This window comes from Schistocerca cancellata, chromosome 2, assembly GCF_023864275.1.
Source record: "Schistocerca cancellata isolate TAMUIC-IGC-003103 chromosome 2, iqSchCanc2.1, whole genome shotgun sequence".
Taxonomy (NCBI): domain Eukaryota; kingdom Metazoa; phylum Arthropoda; class Insecta; order Orthoptera; family Acrididae; genus Schistocerca; species Schistocerca cancellata.
In genome coordinates this window covers 1056228101-1056249520 of record NC_064627.1, presented here as the reverse complement: position 1 = coordinate 1056249520, position 21420 = coordinate 1056228101, and the positions used below count along the sequence as shown (strand labels likewise).

Here is a 21420-nt window from a genome sequence, read left to right as displayed (position 1 = left end):
TCCTGTCACAGTTTCCTTCACAAAAAGGAAAGATCTAAAAACTTTGTGAACAGAAATGGCACAAAACACATTCAGTTTCAGTGAGTCTTTCATGTTTGATGATAAGGCCAGGATTTTGTGACCCTCAAACTCTCACAATATTTCAGTGTACTTCGCCCAGTAGATGAAATGTCAATTCATCCGAAAAGAACTGTCATTTGGAAAAAGTGTCCTCTGCCATATCCTGGAGAATTGAAATGCAAAATTCATACCTTGTGTTATGGTTACCAGGACCCAGTTGCTACAGTTACTGCAACTTGTAAGACTTCATATGCAGACATCATTTCAGAACACATCACATTGTTGCATGTGAAAGTTGAAGTTCTTGCTCTGCATGTCTTGTGGACTTCTGAGAGCTACAAGTGTACATATCTCAGATATGTTCTACATTTTCATCAGATGTGCATGGCTGACCAGTGCCCTTCCCTTTGCATGTGTAACCAGCTTCCAAGAATTTTGTGTGTCAGTCATAAATCAACTTGTGCAGAGGCAGCTTCTTGTTGAATCGATAGTGGAACACACGTTTATCTTGGATAGTGGATTGACTTTGCACAAATTTCAACACAAAAAGTTATTTCTCTTGCGCTGTAGTTTCCATGTTACTAAAAACAAACAACAGCACAGCTGTGTCAGATCTTTGGATCTTCCTCTATCCAGTGACAAGCACAATATGTTTCTATCTTTTTATGGTTTGTCTGTAATAAACAACTGAAATCCATTCTTTCTTTTTGAATCAGCCAGTACAAAACAACAACAAGTAATACAGTTTTCAACATCACAGCATAAAGTGAGAAGTCAGATAAATAAGAAGAGTGACAACTTGAGAGAGTAAACTCGATAAAGTTGGACAAGTGTTCCTCTTTGTGTGACAAAAAGAATAGTTGTTCTAAAGTTCCTCAAAATCTGTAGCTACCAGTTTAAAGAGAATGTGTGCAGAAAAGATACTACAAAATAAGATATAATAGTGAGAATCTCTTTAAAACAGTCTACAGAAATTTTTGTAGGCTATACATTGAACAAAAAAGTAAAGAATTGAAAGCAGTGGTTTGTAGATACTCATATAAAATTTCTTTCAGTATTGGCCTACACATTACATACCATGCTTTATTTGAAACTGCAACCAATATAAAAGGAGAACTTAAAATAAAAATACAAATGTTAGAACTACAATACCAAGAACTAAACAGAAAAGGCAAACTGAACCATGCATACAGGACATGTGGGGAGTAGTAGTGGTGGGGGGAGTTTCGCGGCCGGAAGTAGCCTGTGCTGCCATACGACCCTTGGCTCCTCAGAGTCCTCGCAGCGATGGCCTGCGAAGCGGCAGACGGTGGCAGGAACGGGTCTTGTTCGTCCACCTGGAGGTAGTCTCGCCTGCAAACAAGTGAACATTTAGCACTCACTATAACTGCCATCACTTACATTTGCAAACAGTTAGCAGAGTGGTTAAAATGAGGAGTGTAACACAGTCTGTTAAACTACAAGCAATTTGTCAAATTTTTAATACTCAATAATGTAGTGTCATAATAATCCCTGTGGATAATGACAATCTAAAGCTAAATGCATTGTAAAAAGAATAAAATTGTGATGTGTTTTGAAATAGAGGCACTAGAATCTGCCAAATTCAAACCAAAGTGCTTCTAGAGGCAGGCAGCAAGTACACCTGATAGCAGAACTCGCAGCATCTGAAGAAGATGGCTGGATCAGTCATCCAAAGCTTGTTCAAATGGCTCTGAGCACTATGGGACTTAACATCTGAGGTCATCAGTCCCATAGAACTTAGAACTACTTAAACCTAACTAACCTAAGGACATCACACACATCCATGCCCGAGGCAGGATTCGAACCTGCGGCCGTAGTAGTCGCGCGGTTCCGGACTGAAGCGCCTAGAACCGCTCGGCCACAACGGCCGGTTCCAAAGCTTGTGTGTAAAATGGAAACGACAACTTGGCAGTACACCTGGAAGCAAGAGGCCTGTGCCTGGGGCAAGAGGGTCATCCGCCCCCCCCCCTTCCTCTCCCCCCTCCCTCCCCCCTCCCTCCCCCCTCCCCCAGCTCTCAGGGAAATGAAAATGATTTGAAAGTTGGTATTACTTTTTTGCAGCTACTTAGAAGTTGCTATTCGTCTTCCAAAATATTAAAAATACCCCATACCCCTACATCTAGCCCCCCCCCCTTCCAAACTATCATATGAGCGCACTTGCACCATTAATAAAATTATGGGACAGTTTGATTGACCAGTGCTCATCTTCAGGAAACAAAGCTCTTAGAAATGCTGACAGACACATTAAAGTATAAGAAACTTCAAACTTCTGAAACTATTGTTAGCTTCTTCTTTGGGAAGGAACGAGGGATAGGTTACAGGAAGTTACAGTGGAAGGCTAAGTCACTTAGCGGAGAGGGACTCACCTGCTGAAAGGGATTAAGAGTACATGTACCATTGCTAAGAAGATAAGATGAAAGGAAAGTGATGTAATTCCTAAGGTTTTCTCAGCATAGTTAATTACTGGTATGTCTTTGTGTTTCTGGTCAGGCTGACAATTTCATTTTTCACAAAATAAAATAAAGACAACATTAGTATTGTGTGTCTCTCTCTACAAATTCTAATAAGAGCAGCTTTACATCAATTTATCAAATGAGAGAACCATTTGATGTTTGTCTTTGGTATTACTCGGCAGAATGTTTCACTTTTATGAATTTCATTAATCATTGGCAGTCCAGTTTCTAATGAATATTGCCCCACACATTTTTAATCACCTACATCTTAGATAAGACAAAACTAGTTAGACCACACATCAATAAAGTATCTATATCTAGATCATAGAAATAGAACTTATTAACATTATCTGAATGCTCAGAAGCAGATGAGTTAAGGTTCCAAAGACATGGCCATTTGAAAACGGGTTGGTAAAGTTATGCTTTTACAAGTAATTGATTAGGCATGATTCAGTACAACACTTGTTTTTCAGTTCCACTCACTAATAGCAGAAGAAATTGCTTGTGTAATCATTGACGGTTTCTCTTCAATGTGATGAAGTATGGCCTCTTTTTAATTGAGGCAAAAACAGTATGTCATGGAGTGGGATGTTGTAAGGAATGATCTTGATGATAAAGGTGATAAGCAGCTCTTCCATTACCATGAGCTTCATCATCCAGAAGAATCATATCAGTGTATTCTGCAAATCTGTATTCAACCATCTTGCTTTAACACTCACAGACACTGAATGAGGCTTGAACCAGGTCAGAGAGGTAGGATAGGCATCAAATAAAATCAGCTGATCTGTTGTAAGCACCACCCCACCATGAAAACCCTGTTATGTACCTAGCAAACATGTTTTCAATGGCTGTAGCACTGAAATGGCATGTTTCTGGACATGGGTTCCTATTCAAAATATTATGTATTCACTCCCCTCTACAATTCCTAAAATTTTGTAATGGGATACCCAAACATCCTGTAGAAATAAAATACACACAGCTTAATTTTTCATTCACTTAATGACATTCCCATATTTTGTTGTGATGTGAGAAGGGTGTGGTCATCAGATGTGTCAGCAAAAGATAATGCTGACTGTTCAGTGATGTTATACTGCTGTTATTATTATTTCCTGGAAGTGGGGAACAAAATTGCTATGAAAACTGTATTCGTGTTAATAAGACAGATGAGGTTTTCAATACAGTGAAGCTCCATGTAATAATATCATACCTTTCGTAGCTTTGGCAGTGAGACTTCTTGACATTTGCAATATTCTTAAGCACTTTAAGTGTTTTTGGTGAAAAATGACTTATTAGTAGAGCAGTTGTTAGAAAGCACTACAACAATGTCTTCAATTCAGTAGTTTAATCGCAATAAAAGTGGGATTAATAAGCAATTGTTTCATTGTAATGTTTTTAGTTTTTAGTAATGAATTGTAGCAGTCTAGATTAATGAAAAGGCTTTTCCATCAAGTTGTGAATAACTGACAAACTGAACAGCCAAATCTGACATATTAAGTGCAGCAATTTGATAACTTCTGTCTCCTGACAAAGAGATTTTCTTAAATAGAAGCAATGTTCCCTTTTTTTAAATCTCAGTGCTGTAGAAGGAAAGGAAGGAAGATTAGACTTGAACGTCCCATTGACAATGTGGTCATTAGAGATGGAGCACAAGCTTGGATTACAAAAGATCATGGAAGGAAATTGGCCATGCCCTATTCAAAGGAACCATCCTGACATTTGCCTGAAGTGATTTAGGGAAATCATGGAAAACCTAAATCTGGACAGTGATTTGAGAGTTGTTCTCCCAAATCCAAGCTGAAGATGAACCAGTGCTATTTTGGCAATATATCTTGTTCAACTTCTGAGAATATTTTTGTTCCGTCATTACAACTACAAGCAAATGTGTGTTTTTCTCATCAGACATATTTTGCTTAGCTGAAGTAAGACATTATCAATAAAGTGAAATGCACCTGGTGAGGTAACTATGCATTTGCTTGTATTTGTAACAGTGGGCTAAAAATATCCCCCAGAAACTGTAAAGTAACTATGAACAGTAAGGCCACACAAATGAAGAAATCTTGTGCAGTTCATTGTATCAGTTTCATGTTTGCAATACTTCATTCTTTACTTACCTTTTTCTAATGTATATCCATGTATGAGAATCAACCCACACCAATACTGTGAAGAAAAATCCTGCAGAAATGCTAGCCACCAGCATGAATGTTAATCCATACCTATAACAAAGAACAGAACATGAAAATTTTCACTAGTTCTCTCTGTGTCACAAAAGGTACAAGAGAGGGAGGGGCAGATAGGTTGGGTCCCCCTCATACTGGACTATGAGTGATCTGGCCCTTTCCTTTCTAAATTTTCCCAAACTACCCCTCCTTTCTTCCTTCTTGCCTTCTTGAGGAAGGAACTAACAGTTCTGAATGCTAGGAATAGTTTGTTCACTTTTAAATGCTGCTATCACCAGTACTGGGATTTTGCCTCCTGGAGGGATGTGATGGCCAGTCATTCCCCCTCTCTGTGATTTTATGAAAAAAAATCCTCGACAATTTTTAGGTGACAATTTTCAACATGTATACAGTATCAGATAATATGAGTATTTTCATGTATTCTATTCGCAGAGTGCATCTCTTTGCTCAGAGTCAACAGCATATGGCCCAGAACAGCATATGCTTCCACTGCATATACCAAATACTTTGTGCCTGTGCAGCTATCACTTAGTAACAATTTTAAAATCGTGGTAACACTTACATTCAGAGGACAAAACTGGAAAAGTTGTTCTTGTTCCTGTAAAATGTGATTAATTCAGGATTTCAAAATTATGCTATTTTATTATTTATCTCTTAAGAAATATTGCAAAAAACTGCAGGATGCAATTTACTGTTTGTTCTTAGTGAGTCCCTGTACAAGAAATAAAGTATTGAAACTGTACATTATGAGGCGCTAAATAACAGATAACCACTCCCTTGATTGTCTGGAAACTGATTTCCCAATGAGAACCTTCTGCTTGACATACTAAGCCCCTTTACAAAATGTTCCTCAAACACATGGCTCTTCTACCAATGACCATTTCATTTCTCAGTGATGGTGCAATTTCATTACATTGAATAAATAATTGTTTGGCTCTTCATTTTTGAAAGCACAAACAGATCAAAGTTGCATTCATGGTATCCAGTATAGTTCCTTCCATGTTATGCCACAAGTTTCCATGAGCTGACATGTTAATGTGCGATAAAAGTCAGGCTGTGACATAGTGTAAAATTGTAAGACACAGAACAGCTGGTCGGCATTTAAGAAAGTGGAATTTCAGTATTTCTGACAGATACATTTAAAAGTGAAAAAACTATTCCTAGCTTTCAGACCTGTTAGTTCCTTGCTAAGGGAGATCAGTTATTCCCAGGTTGTGAAGGACCCAACTGTTATTAAGTCAAAGTGAGACAAAGATGAAGGCATAGGTGCCAGAGACAGTAGGAGGTAAAGATGGTACAATGGTAACCACTGTGCCAGCTTGAGAGTAGAGATCATTGAAGGAAAGACTGAGAAGTAAAGATAGTTTGAGCAGAAGAAAAATGAGTTCAGGAATGAATGGTGCATAACAAACTATGAAGAAAAGAGACAAGGAGATGGGGGTAAAACCTAAAAGACAAACAGGAGGTAAGCTGACACTAAACAAAGAAAAAAAAAGCAAAAGAAAAAGAAAAGGAAAAAAGAAAAAGTAGAAGTAAAGTAAAATGTTTAACAAATAAGGAGATATTATCAACAAAAAAATATAGGAAAGACTGTGTTATAATACAGACAACTATACAACATGTTTCATGAACATCATTTATCCCATGAAAAATATTTTGTAAATGCAGCATTATTAAAAATTTCTCTAGTAACATTAACTACTACTTACAGTCCCAAGTCGCACAAGCTGTTGGCAGCAGAGACGTACTGCTGGTGGAGTCGGCGGCAGTCCACCATAGCCGTGAGGCCAGTGACGAGGCCTTCAACGTGAGCACGCTCTGTGATCAGCATGTCAAGAGGGTGCAGCTTGCCAGCATCGTACAGTTCGCGGGCAATGCGGCCAACAAGTGACAGGCCTGCACCCATTGCCTGAACTGCCCTTTGCCCTGCCTGGAGGCGCTGGGAGAAGGGATTTGCTCGTGAACCTTCACATCGTACATAGTACGTGAGAATTTCTGCCTGTGTAGTGCCGGGGGCTTCTCTCTCCAGAAAGGCCTCTGGGGCCACACACAAATCTCCCAGGGCCTGATACAAGGACAATTTTGTTACTCAAATAGAAGAAGAAAATAGAAAATAGCAAATGAATATAGACACAAATCCAATTTTTGACAGAATCAGTATTCTCATTTAAACATGTTCATAGCAAAATGGAGGAAGACTGTCTGTGAATTCCAACTGATAGTTTACTGTATGATGAAATCTGCAAGGTAGTTTACCATTTGTAGAGAAGAACATACATGAAATGAGCAAATATTATCAGAAAAAATACTTCCTTATTCAAAAGAATATTGCACCAATATGGGAGAAGCGCAATTTCTTACTTGAAGCATACTAAAATCTGCAATCTCATAGTCAGGTTGGACTACAGTCAACCACCCCACCATTTGCTTCCTTTCTGCTGCTGGCCCCCCTCACCTCCCCTTGCCCCATTTCTTTTGTAGGCTTTCATTCCCATCTATATCGATTGTTGTTGTTGTGGTCTTCAGTCCTGAGACTGGTTTGATGCAGCTCTCCATGCTACTCTATCCTGTGCAAGCTTCTTTGTCTCCCAGTACCTACTGCAACCTACATCCTTCTGAATCTGCTTAGTGTATTCCTCTCTTGGTCTCCCTCTACGATTTTTACCCTCCATGCTGCCCTCCAATGCTAAATTTGTGATCCCCTGATGCCTCAGAACATGTCCTACCAACCGGTCTCTTCTTCTCGTCAAGTTGTGCCACAAACTCCTCTTCTCCCCAATTCTATTCAATACCTCCTCATTTAATATTGATTACTTAAATGCTAAAAATCAATTGACATTTTTTCACTAAAAAAATGTTTGTGATCTCTGCAGAAATGTTAGAAGTAGTCACTCAAAAAAATTCTAACAAATTCTTACCACTGAAGAAGCAAGATATATAGAGGCCATTATCCACGAAATAATAACAGCAAACAGGCCAAATACTGAGAACCTGGAAAAAGAAATGAATTTTTTTTACCAAAACAAGGGAAGTTATTACTGAAAATTATGTGCATTTTTTTATGTTTATTTCCTCAAACTCACGTTATAAGCGCACAACGGGAGTGTCTTGCAACTCCAAACAATAGCACCATGCAGAATACCAACAGTACACTAAGAATTGCCATTGTCACAGGCCACCTGCAAAGAAAAACAGAATGTGTGGTGCAGTTTGTTCAAGAGTACAGGAATAGTATGTTCTCTTACTATCATTTCACATGAGAATGAGTGTTAAATTATTGAAGTGCAGTAAAAGAATTTTTCTCCACAGATGCAGGGATTAATTACAAATGTAGACAAGTGCTACATCTACATTTTGTTGACAACAGGAATCATTCAAAACAATTAATTATTGAAGTAGTTCATTAAAACACTGCACATTGGCAGATTAAAATCAAACAAACCTGTGGTGGAAAAAGAAAGTGATAACTAAAAGTGACTTTAATATACCTTGCTAGAAAGGAGGGATTTGTATATAGAATAGAGGTATAGTAAAAACCTAGCAGTGCAATTATATTAAGTAGTACTGTAAAATTTGAACATATGTAATCAAGAAGGCCAAATACAAGTATTATGCACAAAAAATTAGCAAATCAGACAAGAAAGTAAAAATCATAAGGAACATCACAAAAAGTGAGACAAACAGGAACATAAAATCAGAACAAGCAAGCAGTGCTACCACAGTCTTCTGATAATGGTACAGACCACAATAATCAAAAAGTTGGCACCTCAGATTTCAATACATTTTTTCCCACTGTAGCTGCAAAAACAGGCAACCATAATATACAATTTAGGGTGTGAGATGAAACTTAATCTTTATCCACTGCTGAACAGGTCGCATAAATCTATTCATTTTGCTGCTTATAAGTGATTTATTGATGCATTTTGGGCTCTGCCCATCATCAGAAATATCTGCTAAGGAAGAATCCAAAGTTGTAACCACAAATGTAACTAAGCAACACATGACTTAAAGTGAATTTTACAAAAGTTGGTACATAAAGTACAGTAGTACACACACCAAAAATAAGAACAAAGTCTTCATACAAAGTGTGGGCTCATGTGTATTACCCATCAGTGTCTGAACTTAACTGATAACAGGACTTTGCTGCAAAGCTTAACTGATATCACTTGCCGTCAGCTGCTGTGAATACATAAGGATAGTGTCACTGTATAGTGCCCAAAGAAGTAATGGAACAACCTTATATTAAAAATATAAATGATAAAAGAAAAAATCTAAGTATAAACCTAGGAATATGATAAAATAGGAGTATACCCAACAGTGTGGACACATTACAGGACTCAATAAACATCTTTACAAAAAATAGCTCACAGGAACCGCCACAAGGCAGTAAGACTGAGTTGAAAAATTATGGCATTTGTGCCATATTAGAAACAAATGGTAAAATAGAAACTACTCACAATGCACCATTTGTACAACATCGAAAATGTTAGGTCAAATAGTTGATCTGAGTGACAGTATATAACCACAAAGCATGTCAGTAAATAGGCACTTTTAGGATGAGGAGAGGTGCCTTTTCTGTGTAGATGCAGCCACTTTGGCTAAATGTTAAGTGCATGAATCTGTGTGTGCACTACACTAATACACTCCTGGAAATGGAAAAAAGAACACATTGACACCGGTGTGTCAGACCAACCATACTTGCTCCGGACACTGAGAGAGAGCTGTACAAGTAATGATCACACGCACGGCACAGCGGACACACCAGGAACCGCGGTGTTGGCCGTCGAATGGCGCTAGCTGCGCAGCATTTGTGCACCGCCGCCGTCAGTGTCAGCCAGTTTGCCGTGGCATACGGAGCTCCATCGCAGTCTTTAACACTGGTAGCATGCCGCGACAGCGTGGACGTGAACCGTATGTGCAGTTGACGGACTTTGAGCGAGGGCGTATAGTGGGCATGCGGGAGGCCGGGTGGACGTACCGCCGAATTGCTCAACACGTGGGGCGTGAGGTCTCCACAGTACATCGATGTTGTCGCCAGTGGTCGGCGGAAGGTGCACGTGCCCGTCGACCTGGGACCGGACCGCAGCGACGCACGGATGCACGCCAAGACCGTAGGATCCTACGCAGTGCCGTAGGGGACCGCACCGCCACTTCCCAGCAAATTAGGGACACTGTTGCTCCTGGGGTATCGGCGAGGACCATTCGCAACCGTCTCCATGAAGCTGGGCTACGGTCCCGCACACCGTTAGGCCGTCTTCCGCTCACGCCCCAACATCGTGCAGCCCGCCTCCAGTGGTGTCGCGACAGGCGTGAATGGAGGGACGAATGGAGACGTGTCGTCTTCAGCGATGAGAGTCGCTTCTGCCTTGGTGCCAATGATAGTCGTATGCGTGTTTGGCGCCGTGCAGGTGAGCGCCACAATCAGGACTGCATACGACCGAGGCACACAGGGCCAACACCCGGCATCATGGTGTGGGGAGCGATCTCCTACACTGGCCGTACACCACTGGTGATCGTCGAGGGGACACTGAATAGTGCACGGTACATCCAAACCGTCATCGAACCCATCGTTCTACCATTCCTAGACTGGCAAGGGAACTTGCTGTTCCAACAGGACAATGCACGTCCGCATGTATCCCGTGCCACCCAACGTGCTCTAGAAGGTGTAAGTCAACTACCCTGGCCAGCAAGATCTCCGGATCTGTCCCCCATTGAGCATGTTTGGGACTGGATGAAGCGTCGTCTCACGCGGTCTGCACGTCCAGCACGAACGCTGGTCCAACTGAGGCGCCAGGTGGAAATGGCATGGCAAGCCGTTCCACAGGACTACATCCAGCATCTCTACGATCGTCTCCATGGGAGAATAGCAGCCTGCATTGCTGCGAAAGGTGGATATACACTGTACTAGTGCCGACATTGTGCATGCTCTGTTGCCTGTGTCTATGTGCCTGTGGTTCTGTCAGTGTGATCATGTGATGTATCTGACCCCAGGAATGTGTCAATAAAGTTTCCCCTTCCTGGGACAATGAATTCACGGTGTTCTTATTTCAATTTCCAGGAGTGTATTTATGTAAGAAAAGTTCAGGTACAATTAAACAATGGGAAACCCAAAATGGAAGGTAATATTATGAAAAGGATAGTTGCTACTCACCATATAGCAGAGATGCTGAGTTACAGATAGGCACAACAAAAACACTGTCAGAAAGTGGGCTTATGGCCAACAAGGCCTTCATCAAAAACAGACAAAACACACACACACACACACACACACACACACACACACACACACAAAAATCACACATACATAACCAAAGTCTAGCCGCTGAAGCTAGACTGAGCAGTAGAGCAGTGGGGAGGGATAACACGATACAGCTAATCACACATACATAACCAAAGTCTCTAGCCGCTGAAGCTAGACTGAGCAGTAGAGCAGTGGGGAGGGATACCACGATACGGCTGGGGTATGGTAAAGTGCTACGTGTGGGAGCATATAGGGATGAAGTGGAGAGAGGATAGGGCAGCTAAGATGCAGTTGACAGGTTGGATGGAGGGCAGGAGGGAGAGAGGGAAGGTGGGCAGTGGAAAAGGAGAGAAGTAAAAAGACTGAGGGTGGATTGGTGTAATAGAGGGCTGTGTAGTGCTGGAATGGGAGCAGGGAAGGGACTAGATGGGTAAGGAAAATGACTAACGAAGGTTGAGACCAGGAGTGTTACAGAAATGTAGGATATATTGAAGGGAGTATTCCCACCTGTGCAATGCAGAAAAGCTGGTGTTGGTGGGAAAGATCCAAATGGCACAGACTGTGAAGCAGTCATTGAAATGAAGAACATCTTGTTGGGTGGTGTGCTCAACAACGGTCTGTCCAGCTGTTTCTTGGCCATAATGTGTCGGCCATTCATGCAGACAGACAGTTCGTTGGTTATCATGCCCATGTAGAATGCAGCACAGTGGTTTCAGCTTAGCTTGTGGATCACATACTGGTTTCACAGGTAGTCCTGCATTTGATGGGACAGGTGATGCTTGTGACTGGACTGGAGAAGGATCTATTGGACAGTTGTTGCATCTAGGTCTATTACAGGGATACGAGCCATGAGGCAAGAGGCTGGGAGCAGGGGTTGTGTAGGGATGGACGAGGATATTGTGTAGATTTGGTGAGCAAAGGAATAACACTGTGGGAGAGGTGTGAAGGGTAGTGGGTAGGACATTCCTCATTTTAGGGCACAACAAGAGGTAATCGAAACCCTGGCAGAGAATGTGATTCAGTTGCTTAAGTCCTGGGTAGTATCAAGTCATAAGGGGAATGCTCCTCTGTGGCCAGGTGATGGGACTTTGGGAATTGGTGGTGACTGGAGAGATGAGGGATGGGTGATCAGTTTTTGTTGAAGGTTGGGAGGCTAATTATGGTCTGTGAAGGCCTCAGTGACACCCTAAGTATATTTTGAGAGGGACTGCTAGCTACTACAGATGTGACAGCATTGGGTGGTTAGGCTATATGGAAGGAACTTCTTGGTATGGAATGGGTGGCAGCTGTTGAAGTGGAGGTACTGCTGGTGGTTGGTAGGTCTGATATGGATAGAGGTACAGATGTAGCCATCTTTGAGGTGAAGGTCAACATCGAGGTAGGTGGCTTGTTGGGTTGAGTAGGACCAGGTGAAGCAAAAGGGGAGAAGCTGTTGAGCTTCTGGAGGAATGTGGATAGGGTTTCCTCACCCTTGATCTAGATCATGAAGATGTCACCAGCAGATCTGAACTGAGAAGTTTCAGATTTTGGATGTTTAGGAAGGATTCCTCTAAATGACCCATGAGTAGGTTGGCATAGGTTGGTGCCATGCAGATGCCCATAGCCGTCACCTGGGTTTGTTTGTAGGTAATGCCTTCAAAGGAGAAATAATTTTGGGCGAGAATATAGTTGATCATGATGACTAGGAATGAGGTTGTTGGTTTGGAATCCATCAGGTGTTGAGAATGGTAGTGTTCAATAGCAGTAAGGTCATGGGTACTAGTGGTGTTAGTTTAAAGGGAGGTGTCATCAATTGTGATGTGCAGGGCACTGTGTGGTTATTTATTTATTTATCATATGGCAATACATATACAGAGATTACAAAACTACTACATGTCAACATTTAAGCACAGCTCTCCAGCATAAAATAACACAAAAAGAAACAGCTGTACATGGATATAAAGGTCTTTTATGTATTTTATAACATCACTCGTCACTGTGAAGATATCTTCGAAAGGACCCATGTAGGCATGTGAGGGACATGTCAATACAACATGAGCAACTGTCTGTCATTCCACATCACAGTCACAGGATGGTGATGAAAATTTGCCACACTTGTAGAGTGTGTCTGCACAATGTCCATGGCCCAGTCGGATGAGGTTCAAGATAGTCCAAATTGCCCAAGGCTGGTTGAATCCAGGGGGTTTCTTCTGGACACAATGCAGCTCCAGGCATTGTGGGGAACAGCTTTGTTGCCAGCAGCATTTCCATTCATTGATGGGATTGAATTCAGTTTCCATGAGATTTCTGGCTGTGATGAGAGTGGTATGTCCTGATCTTAGTATTTTTCACTTTGCAGGGAATATGTTGTCCATTACTGGAAGGTCGATGTTATTAGCAATCTTCTGGAACTCAATGCAATAGCGTACTCTTCTGTCTGATATCAGGAGGCGGAATGTGTCTCAAGGTAAGTTGCCAATATGTGGGAGTAGATCGTATTGACTCACTAACAATGTGAATGGCCTCATTAGGTTGTATGTCTATCTTTCTAACATGTGGACTATTAAGCCATACAGGTGCACAGCACTCTGCTGCTGGGTATGCCAAGCTGAGTGCTGATAACCGGAGAGTGTCTGCTGATGATCCCCAACGAGAGCCGCAGAGTTTATGGAGAATGTTGTTTCTGGTTTTGAGCATAGCAGATGTTTGTGTCAAGTGCTCCTTAAAAGTCCTATCTAACATGATCCCAAGGTATATTGGGTGCATATTATGATGAAATGTGTCTCCTTCAAAATAGTCACCAAGGGTGACTGTGTGGCGATCTATTGGACAGATGAAAACATGAAACTTCCGTTTTGTTTGAATTTGGTTGTAACCTCCATTTGTGGAAATAGTGACTTAAGATATGTAGATCAGAAGTTAGGATTTATTCAGTTCTTTCAAAAGTTTTGTGTTGGATAGCTACTGCCCAGTCATCTGCATAGCCAAACTTTCTGGACTGTGTTTGGGTGATATCAGATATATATAGATTAAACAAGAGAGGAGCAAGGATGGATCATTGTGGTAAGCCATTATTCGTTACTTTTGGGCAGATAGTGTCTTTTTCTATAGTTACAGTAAATGTTCTTTCAGTTAACATATTGTTCATTAGTTTCGTTGTCCATTTGCATGGGACAAGTTGCAATAATTTATAAAGCAGTCCTTGCCTCCAAACTGTGTCATACGCTGCACTTAGATCAATGAAAGCAACTGATGTTTTCTGCCTCATTTGGTATCCTGGTTCAATAAATATTGTTAAACATAAGACTTGCCATCCTGGATGGAATCCAGCTTGCTCAAGAGGAAGGTTCAGAAAGATTACTGGCCTAATCCAATTATATACAATTCTTTCAAGGAACTTACAAATAGTGCTCAATAGTGTGACTGGGCAGTAGTTCTTAGACTGGTTTTGTGCCTTGTTGGGCTTGAGTATTGCTATGTTTTTTGATTGTTTCATTTTTGTGGGACTGAACCAGATATCATAATGTCAGAGAAAAAAAATCAGCCAGTCATCTTTTTGTTTAGTTTCCACTATGCAGAAGAAATTCTGGGTGGATTCCATCACTTTCCTGTGTCTTTTCTGGTTTTAGAGTTTTAAGAGCAACAGAAATTTTGGGTATAGAGAAAGTTCTTGAGAAGTCAGATTGTTCATGTGTGCATTTTTTTTTTTAATGCAATGTAAATGTGCAGCTAATTTATCTAATATGAATTTTATCCCTTGGTGCTGATGTGGACAGTACATATGGATGTTTGAAAATTGAGTGCCTCAACAGTCTTTCTCCACCTAATTCATCTAGCTGTATTGAGGCTATCTGCTCTATCCAGGTCCCCGCTTTTCAGAAATCCATCATACAGTTTCTCTGTAGTTTCATTTCAACCTGGAATATATTGCTTCCAGTAGCCACTATTGATGGCCTTCTTTCCTGCAGTTATAATAGCTCCAATGAGCCTCTCATAGTTTTTTGCTTTTGGGGGAATCCAACCCAGACATTTGTCCAGATTTTTAGCACATACATCTCACTTTGCTTTTCTGAAGTTCCATCTAGGTCATGGAAAAAATGAATTGAGTGGTATATTTGTCCATATTTCAATTAAGATTGGACTGTGTTGGCTGTGTGGGAAGTCTTGTAATACCAACCATAAACTCTGGAGACGTAATTTATTTTCATTTGTTGTTACGAAGCATAGATCAGGATTCTACTCCTGTCTCCAAGCTGCTGATATGAACATTCCTTTATCCTTTTCATCAAACACCAAATATAAGCTATTGTCTTCTGCCGAATTTACAATGGCTTCACCATTTCCATCACTTTCCTTATATTTCCATTGAGTATGATGTCTGCTAAAATCTCCGAGGTATACGGTGGGATGCTGTGATACCGGATGACCTGCGGAGGCCAAGAGATAGCTGGGGGGTTTTTATACATTAATTATTGCTAGTTTTCCTATTTTTACTGTAACTTCATGGATGTCATTGAGATCAGATACAGAGCATAGATGTGCATTCTTGACTGATGATCATATGTATTCTGCCACTCTATAAGCATGGTGGTACGTTGCTCAAAGTAGTTCAAAGCCAGGAATTTTTCTTCTCTGATTCATTTGCTCTTTATTTTCACTATGAGTTTCCTGAACAACAACATTGATGTTATATTTTGATAAAATCTTCTGTAAGATTTGGCAGTTTGATTTACTTATGCCTTCAATATTGATTTGACATATCTTGATGACAGGTCCAAAGATTACAGCTGGAGGGTCCTGAGAAGAACTGTGTGAGTCTATGTTTTGTGACAAATTCGTTTTAGCCAGGAGATCTTTGAGATTATCGGGTTGCCTCTGCTTCTTGTCTTTAGATATTTGCCTTGAAGTGACTGTTCACTGTGTAGCACCATCCAGAGAACACGTGTGACTTATGGTATGTCACGGATATGAACCATGTGGTAAAGGAACAGGAACTGTGCAGAGTTGGTAGAGGAAATGGTTGGTATTTTTTATATTGGAGGGTAGGTTGTGGGTAATGGGTGAAAGGTGTTGGTCTATGAGAGAAGAAATACTCTCAGTGGAAGCACAGTAACTGGTCACAAGGGGGCATCCTGGGTGGTTGGGTTTATGGTCTTTAGGAAGCATGTGATAGGTAGGAATGTGGGGAGTGGTAGGGGTGAGGAGAGTGATGGTCTCTGGGGAGAGTTGGTTGATTGGCTGATTTTGGGAAGGAGACCAAACAGCAAGGTAATCGGTCCAATTGGATTATGGAAGGATGGGCAAGGAAATTGACAGTGCCCTGTCAAAGGAACCATCCTGGCATTTCCTTGAAGCGATTTAAGAAAATTAACAAAAACCTAAATCAGGGTGACTGGACACGGGTTTTAACCATCATCTTCCCGAATGTGAGTCCAGTGTGCTAACCCCTGTGCCACCTCACCCTCTAGGGAGAGGTTCTGGGATGGGTCTAAGGATCTGAGGAGAGAATGGAGATCCTGGTGGATTTCTGGAAGGGGGTCACTGTGGCAGGGTTTGTAAGTGGATGAATCTGACAGCTGGCAGAGTCCTTCTTCCACGTAATCCTTGCAGTTCAAAACAACAATGGTGGAGACTTTGTCAGCAGGTAGGATTATAATGTTGGGGGCAATTTTTAAATGGTGGATTGCAGTTCTTTCTGCAGATGTAAGGTTAATTTGCATGTTGAGGGATTTGGGGAATGATTGTGAGGCAAGGTTCAAGGTCAAGAAATTCTGGAAAGTTAACAGAGGGTGATATGGGGGCAGTGGGCGTGGATGACGGTCGGATGGAGGAGTGAACTGAGTCAGGCAGGGTTCAACATTGGTCTTTGGTTGAGTCTGTTTGGTAGGGTCGGTTGCGAAAAAGTGTTTCGACTGTAGGGATCAGAAGAAGGAGAGGTCTTTGGTCCTGCATGATTGAATTTGAGGGGTGAGGTAAAAGGTGAGGCCTTTGGAAAGTGCTGATACTTCTGTGGGGCTAAGGCTTTTGGAGGAAAGGTTCATGACTGTGTTTTGAGGGAGTTCCCGAGGATGGGGTAAATGTAGTAGGTCTGTGAGACAGTGTTAGTCAGCTATGAAGGGACATGGGAGAGGTTTGGAGGTTATTGTAGAGGTAGTGTACAGTGGTAGTCCAAGGTGGGAGGGAACAGGATGGAGAGGTTTTTGAGGTGGCATTGTGCATGTTGCTCTAGTTCCTGGAAGACAAGTTTCAATGTTTGATATGGGATCCAAGAATTTGGGATTGTGTAGCAGGAGAATTGTGCACATGGAGAGAAGGTATTGCAAGTGGGTTTGAGCCTGATTGATATGATTTTGCAGGACTGTGTTGGTGAGGGTTAAGGATTGGCAGAATCTGAACAGATGGCTGTCATTGCGGAAGAAATGGTGGCAGCTGGGGATGGGTAATTTGATGGTAAGGCCATTTGAGGGGAGTCTATGAGCCAAGCAACAACACAGGAACAGTATGTGGGCCTGGGTTCTGGCTAGGGATAAGAAAACTTTTCTGTATTGACACAAAAGGAAGGAGCAAGGATCCGTGGTGGAGGATGAAAATGCCTAAAAATACATGAAAAACATAGAATTATGTTCAGAATTAAGTTCACATATTATCCTTTCCATTATAGTCTTGGCATTCTTAGAAAGCTGTATTTAGTTTTTTTTAAGATGGTAGTAATTCACAAAGGGTAAAAAGAAGAAAATTATCTTTGAAAAAATTATTCACTCATTGTTCAGTATGTTGGCCTTGCTCTTGGCATTGTGTTACTGCTTGGTTGTTAACTGTTCCTGCAGATTCTAATGTCCCTAAACAGGAGAAGACACTTTTTATGTCGACTCTTTTTTTTTTTTTTTTTGTTATGGTCAGTTTTTACCATGTATCCTATGGCTATCGATATTTACTTCTCTGCCAGTAGCTTCCAATATTAGGTTTTCCTTATGAACATTTTGATGCTATTAGCCCTCTGTCAATTCTCTTGTCAGTGCTTTATACATTGTACCTTATTTGTGCTTTGTATTATAATAATAGATTCAAACGATTATAAATACTCACAGAGACTCCTGAGCCAATGACCTTATTTGTGTTTTCTACGGTAACCATAATTTGAAATAATTATAAATGCACAACAGACTTCTGATGAAGCATTTAATATTTAGTTCAAGTGGCACTAACTATGCAATAAAGATATCTCTCCTAATTCTAATGTGCCTTTTTGCTGCAACACTCTGTGGTTATACATAGTCATTCAGATTAAGTATGTTACTTTATATTTTGGTTTCTGTGTGAATAGTGCATTACAAGTACTTTGCATTTTACCATTTACTGCTAATGTGGCACAATAACATCTTTTTTTTTTTTCAGTCCCAGCTCCTCGCAATTACTGTTAGCTACTTTTTGAAAAGCTATTTATTTTGTGTGAATATAACATTATGAGGATTTGTATTTTAGTATTTACCTGTAATATGGTGCAAATAAATCATTTTTCAACTTGGGCTCACTGTCTGGTGGCAGTTCATGTGAGCTACTTTTTGTAAAGCTGTTTATTGAATCCTGTATTCTGTACTCACTGTTGGGTATACTCCTATTTTATCATATTTCTAGGTTTGTACTTATATTTTTTCTTTTATGATTTATGCTTTTAATATAATGTTGTTCAACTATTTCTAAGGGCACATTAGAGTGCCACTGACCTTATCCATTTACACCTTCTGATGACAAGTGATATCAGTTAAGCATTGTAATACCATCCTGCTATCAATTAAGTTCAGATACTGATGAGTAATACACATGAGTCCATACTCTGTATGAAGACTTTGTTCTTATTTTTTGTGTGTGTACTCCTGTACTTTATGTAGCACCTTTTGTAAAATTCACTTTAACTGATGTGTTGTTAGTTACATTGGTAGTGCTGACTGCAGTCTTCCTCGGCAGATATTTCTGATGACGGGCAGTGTGTGAAATGCAGCAATAAATCATTTCTGAACAGCAAAGTGTATAACTATCTCAGTGACCTATTCAGTAGTGAATAAAGATTCAAATAAGAAGCAGTTTCCAACAAAAGCCTTAGATCTACTTAATCATGTGGAAATTACACCAAACATAGCACTCCATTTCAAAAGCAGAATTCCTAAAGAAAATGAAAAAAACTGTAAAATTGCTTAAGGCTCTCAACTCTCTGGATATGATGGTGTATCAAGTAGGATTTTAAGATCATATCCAGACTCAATCAGTCACATTTCGTGTTATTTGTGTGAACAGGCAATGAAAATTGAGGTATTTTTGGTTAGACTAAAACATGCAATATGAAAGTGGGGCCGTGAATATAATATCCAGCTATCAGCCCATTTCTCTGCTGCCAATGTTCACAAAGGTATTTTAGAGAACAGCGCATGACAGGATTTATATCCGCCCTACACAAAATCATTTACTGACACCTACACGATTCAGCCTTCACGAGGGATTCTGCACAGGTAGAGCTGTGTTTAGTGTAAAGGATGGCATTCTAGGTGAACTGAATTTCAGAAGGTATCCAATGGGAATCTACTCACTGGTGATGTTTGTATCTGACAACAGGGAATTATTCCAGACAAATTGTGACATTCACAACTGTGACACAGAACAGGTGAAAAACTTCCACCAAGGCACTACAACTCTCACAAAAGTAAACAAGACAGTTACTGACCCAGGTATAAGAGCATCAGCAGAAAAATGCTCCTATTGGAGCACAAAAAAGTGAATATCTTCCTCTTTATTAAAAGACTGACTGGAAAGTGGGGTACCTCATTCTGTCTTCCTCAGCACCTTTAAAATTTTTCTCAAAAATTTTGGCATGTGAACATATTCGTACTCTTTTTAACATGCAAGTCACCTCTCACTCCTGCAAGCTGCTCTAACTATAACTTGCTCACTCTTACAAGTTCATCACTGTAAGCCCCTCGCGCCCTTACACTCCCAATTGCCCATTCTCACTCACTCATTCGGCCCAACTCCTGGTCATTATCTCTTTGTGGCCATCAAACTGTCACTGTCTCCTGCCTCACAGCCTCAGTCTCCTTCGTTCTGTCCTACTACTATTGTCTCCTCTCACTGTCACTGTCTGCCTCTTGTTCTCTCTTACTGCTACTACCTCATTCATTCCTTCCCACTGCTGCTGTCTCTTCTTAATTTAACTATCTCTCTCTTCCCCATTGTCATTGTCACAGACTCTCTCTCATTATCACTGGATATCACCCACGTCTGCTTTTTAATTCTCTTTATTCCTCTCCCACTGGCACTGTCTCCTTTACCCTTTTCCTAGCACTATTCTCTCACTGTCTACTATGTTCCACTGTCACTATGTCCCTCTCTTTCTTTCACACTGCCATTGACTCCTTTGCCCTTTCTATTCCACACCACTGTCTACTAACTTCCAATATTTATTACTTCTCTGTCTCTTTCCCACTGCCACTATCTCCTTCTCTCTCAGCACAGAAAAGTGTTAACATGTTTGCATGCCAATATTTTTGCGAAAATTTTTAAAGGTGCAAGGGAGGTAGAATGAGGCTTTAGGTATTCCACTTTTCAGTCAGAATCTTGTAATAAAAAGGAGCATATTCACCTTTTTCATGCTCTGATAGGAGCATTTTTCTGCTGGTTCCCTTCTATTCTCCGTTACAGCAGGTAAAATATTGATAGTTTGCTTATGTTAAATCAAAATAATGCTGAACTAATTTTACACCTCACACTGGATTTTACATACACAAAAATTTTGGATGTGCTTCAGTACTACAGCACAGAGTTGTCAGACCATTCTGATGATAACAGAGACACTTTACATCACATTGTTATGTGCTATGTCACTTTATAAACTACATTTGTGCCTCACACCGCATTTTCCATGCGAATTTTACAAGCACAAGAAGGGTAACTTCAAACCTCTGTATCTTGAAACAAATAAAGATATCTAGAAAATTTTCAGGGTTGTTCAAGACCAGAATCTAAGGAATATATCATGAAAATTACAGCTTTTTGCTGTGCATAACTGTCTTGGAATCTGCGACTGGGGTTTGGTCAGCTGCTGACAGCGAAAAACACATTTCTTTGGGCTTTCCTCAGCAACCTCCCATGAATTTACGCAAATGGATCATTCATTCAATTTTTTCATTCATTCACAGGTATACCTGTCAGTTTAATTAAATCACAGGTTTGTCATGGATATACCCATCACTACTCAGTCTATTTAATTTTTACTTGCATATTTTACATGTACGAATACGATAACTTTGAATCTCTGTATGTGGGAAAGGGATAGAGATATTTGTTGTTTGAGGTCAGGATCTTACAAATACATTGTAAAAATTTCAGTCATTGGCTGTGCATAGTCATCTTCGAATCCTCGGCTGGGTTTTGGTCTGCTAGTGAAAGTGAAAATATAGTAAAAAAACCAATTTTTGGGGAGTTTTTCTGAGGGACTGGC

At 40.6% G+C, this 21420-nt stretch overlaps 1 protein-coding gene across 3 annotated transcripts in view; it reads right to left on the bottom strand.

The window, feature by feature from the left end:
- Window positions 1-21420, bottom strand: part of LOC126163047 (protein tweety) — a 1031842-nt gene that overhangs the window by 10929 nt on the left and 999493 nt on the right. For 2 of the 3 annotated variants that reach the window (XM_049919930.1, XM_049919932.1), the window contains exons 7-11: window positions 7795-7890; window positions 7630-7702; window positions 6421-6776; window positions 4646-4747; window positions 1252-1413 (exon numbers count right to left, since the gene is read on the bottom strand). In XM_049919930.1, the coding sequence (XP_049775887.1) occupies window positions 1252-1413; window positions 4646-4747; window positions 6421-6776; window positions 7630-7702; window positions 7795-7890 (789 nt within the window). The remainder of the gene's footprint in view (window positions 1-1251; window positions 1414-4645; window positions 4748-6420; window positions 6777-7629; window positions 7703-7794; window positions 7891-21420) is intronic. The other variant, XM_049919933.1, reaches the window with a different exon arrangement.